General features: G+C 42.2%; 1 protein-coding gene across 1 annotated transcript in view; it reads right to left on the bottom strand.

The window, feature by feature from the left end:
- Atg18a (Autophagy-related 18a) overlaps positions 1-2,239 on the bottom strand; it is a gene marked incomplete at its 3' end in the record, with an annotated part of 7,428 nt that extends 5,189 nt beyond the window's left edge. The window contains 1 exon segment of the mRNA XM_070115171.1: positions 1,943-2,239. Coding sequence (XP_069971272.1) covers positions 1,943-2,112 — 170 coding nt within the window.
- Between the last annotated feature and the right edge of the window lie 261 nt (positions 2,240-2,500).

The raw sequence follows: 2,500 nt of genomic DNA, 5'->3' as shown, positions 1-2,500 counted from the left end.
TAGCCATATCAATGCAAATCACTGTTAACCCAGTCACCCCGGGTACATTTTGTAGCCAAAACAAAAAAAAAAAATCCGGGCGGCTACAAAATCAGCGGGCGGAGCTTCCGCGGAGTCCGCCTGTTAGCAGCGGCCAGCGGCTGAGTCGGAGCGCGACCCCAACACAGCCTCACACTGGCGGGACAAACTGAGTGTTTATTTTTTTTGGGTGTCTCAGATATGGGACACCCGGTGTGAGTGGGTTAAGGGATTTTAAGGTTCTGCACACCCTAGAATACTATAAGTGATAAGAAATAATTGGGTTCATCTTTACAGTACAGACGCACTAAGGTAGGGCAAATTTCCCCTTGGACATGCCCAGTCATGCCATCGTATATTGCTGAATAAATCTAGCAATGCAGAGTTGGGGACTTAGTCTATGGTTAAAGCATCTGCACTGTAAAGACTTACTAATAGTTGTTATGATTCGCTTGCTAAAATAAGACAGACAACAACTGTTTCACATTTAGAAACTGACTGACTGCACAATCGTTCTGACCTGTTTCTCTTACAACATTCTTTCTATACTGAAAATACTTCACACAAACTTTCACTTTTCTAAACAATTGATTTAGTTGTGTTGTTGCCTACAGGGCGCAGCACTTATATTTTTTCCAACTTGTTTAACATAGGCAAATATGGTTCTATTCTACATAGTAAATAAAATGGTTTTTAAAAGGTTTGTGGGATAAATCTGTATGCAGATAATGTCTAAAATCGTATCTGTCACAGTCTTGCCTAATAATACAGTATACGCAGGCCTATTTGCTACAGTTATAGATGGCCTGTCAAGAACTGGTGGGATTTTTTCAGTAACTTTCTGGTTATGAATGAGTTATCTAGTTGTCATATGCATTACGTAAAACAAAAACATATGGTACAGTTTGGCGCATTTCTTTTGGCCACACCCATCACATCAGCCTCATACCTTTCCTCCCTTTATAGGCACTCTTCTATTGGAGCCAATCATAGAATTGTGTTTTTTCACCACTATCTTCTTGCAAATAAAAGTAATGTGTGTGAAGTAGTAATTCTGGTGCTGTTTGGCATATTTCCTAGAGCCAAACCCTAAATATTTTCTTTGTACATTTCACCTCTGAACATCACATTCTTATGCATCACAGAGTTGCCTCCTGAGGTATCATAATCTGTTTTACTAATTGTATATCTAGATGCTTCAAATTACATTTAATTACACTTTTTATTTCTATGTGAAAAAAAAAATAATAATAACTTCATATGTGTTCCGTTTACATATTTATAGTAATGTATCCCACTTTTTACTCATACACCAGATCTGTGATAACTTCAACTTTGCAGTCGATTGACAGTCTGTAATTCAGATATGACTATGACATAGACATTTTCTAATATATAAAACTGAGTTCTTTAAGTGCCTACAACCCTAAATTTGCCTTTGAGAATCTTGAAAATTCGCACCTTTTCTACTGCTTGAGAGGACAGACAAAGTAAAGGGTTTGCAGTTTGTGAGAGTAAAGGCTAACTAAATCTTGGCAAGCAAATTGGCAAAATATATTTATATTTGTCATTCGCTACGGGTATATATCAACAATAAACGGTGTCTCAGAAATTATCTGCTCATTAGTACCGTGTCATCTAAATTTTGAGCACTCGTACCCAAGCGATTATACCTAATCTCGAATTCAAACACAGTTGCCATCAAACCACCCAACCAAGTGGCTGTCAAGCGCCCACAACCCCGCCAGCCCTCCCTCCCCAGCCCCCACAGCCAACAACACCCATATTGCAACACCAGCTGACGCCTTCGCCAATGGCCACATCGGGACACACCTTCACACACACACACACACAATAAAGAAAATTCCTCTCCAGTCCTGGCCCACGCCCTCGCGGAATCCCCCTCGTCCTCAGCGCCACTCACGAGAAGTCCTGGTTGAAGTTGACGGAGAAGACTCCCCCGGGGGCAGCCACGGGGTCTGCGCCCCCCTGTGCTGCTAGACTCATGAGCCCAGCGATGCCCGCCCGCACTCCAGAGGTCACCACGCCCACACCAGAGGTCACTACGCCCACGCTCGATGTCAGGCTGACCATAAACCACAAATCTCAGCGGCTAAAATCCTCTCATGGCCTCCTCTTTGTGCGCTGTCAACTCTCGCTCGTCCCCTTGTTATGGTGCATTTCCGAGCGGACGCTGGATCCCTAATTTCTCGGGGCGGGCCTTCTCTTTCCTCTTTTGGGCTAATTTGGGCGGTTCTTTGATGGGAGAGGTGGATGATATTGAGCAATGGGCGAAATCTTTCTTATTTGCTGAATATGTAGATAATAAACATCTCCCTTAGAAATGCTACGATATCGAACGTCACACGTCCCAGAGTTATTAAAATTAGGAAATAACATATGTTTCTTTACCTACTCTCCTTCTAAGTCTAACACCTTTGATAAATTATATAGACGCTAATTCAAAGCGTTTGTAAGTTGT

Source organism: Penaeus vannamei, chromosome 37, assembly GCF_042767895.1.
Source record: "Penaeus vannamei isolate JL-2024 chromosome 37, ASM4276789v1, whole genome shotgun sequence".
In the NCBI taxonomy this organism is placed as follows: Eukaryota; Metazoa; Arthropoda; class Malacostraca; order Decapoda; family Penaeidae; genus Penaeus; species Penaeus vannamei.
This window is presented reverse-complemented; position numbering and strand designations above follow the sequence as displayed.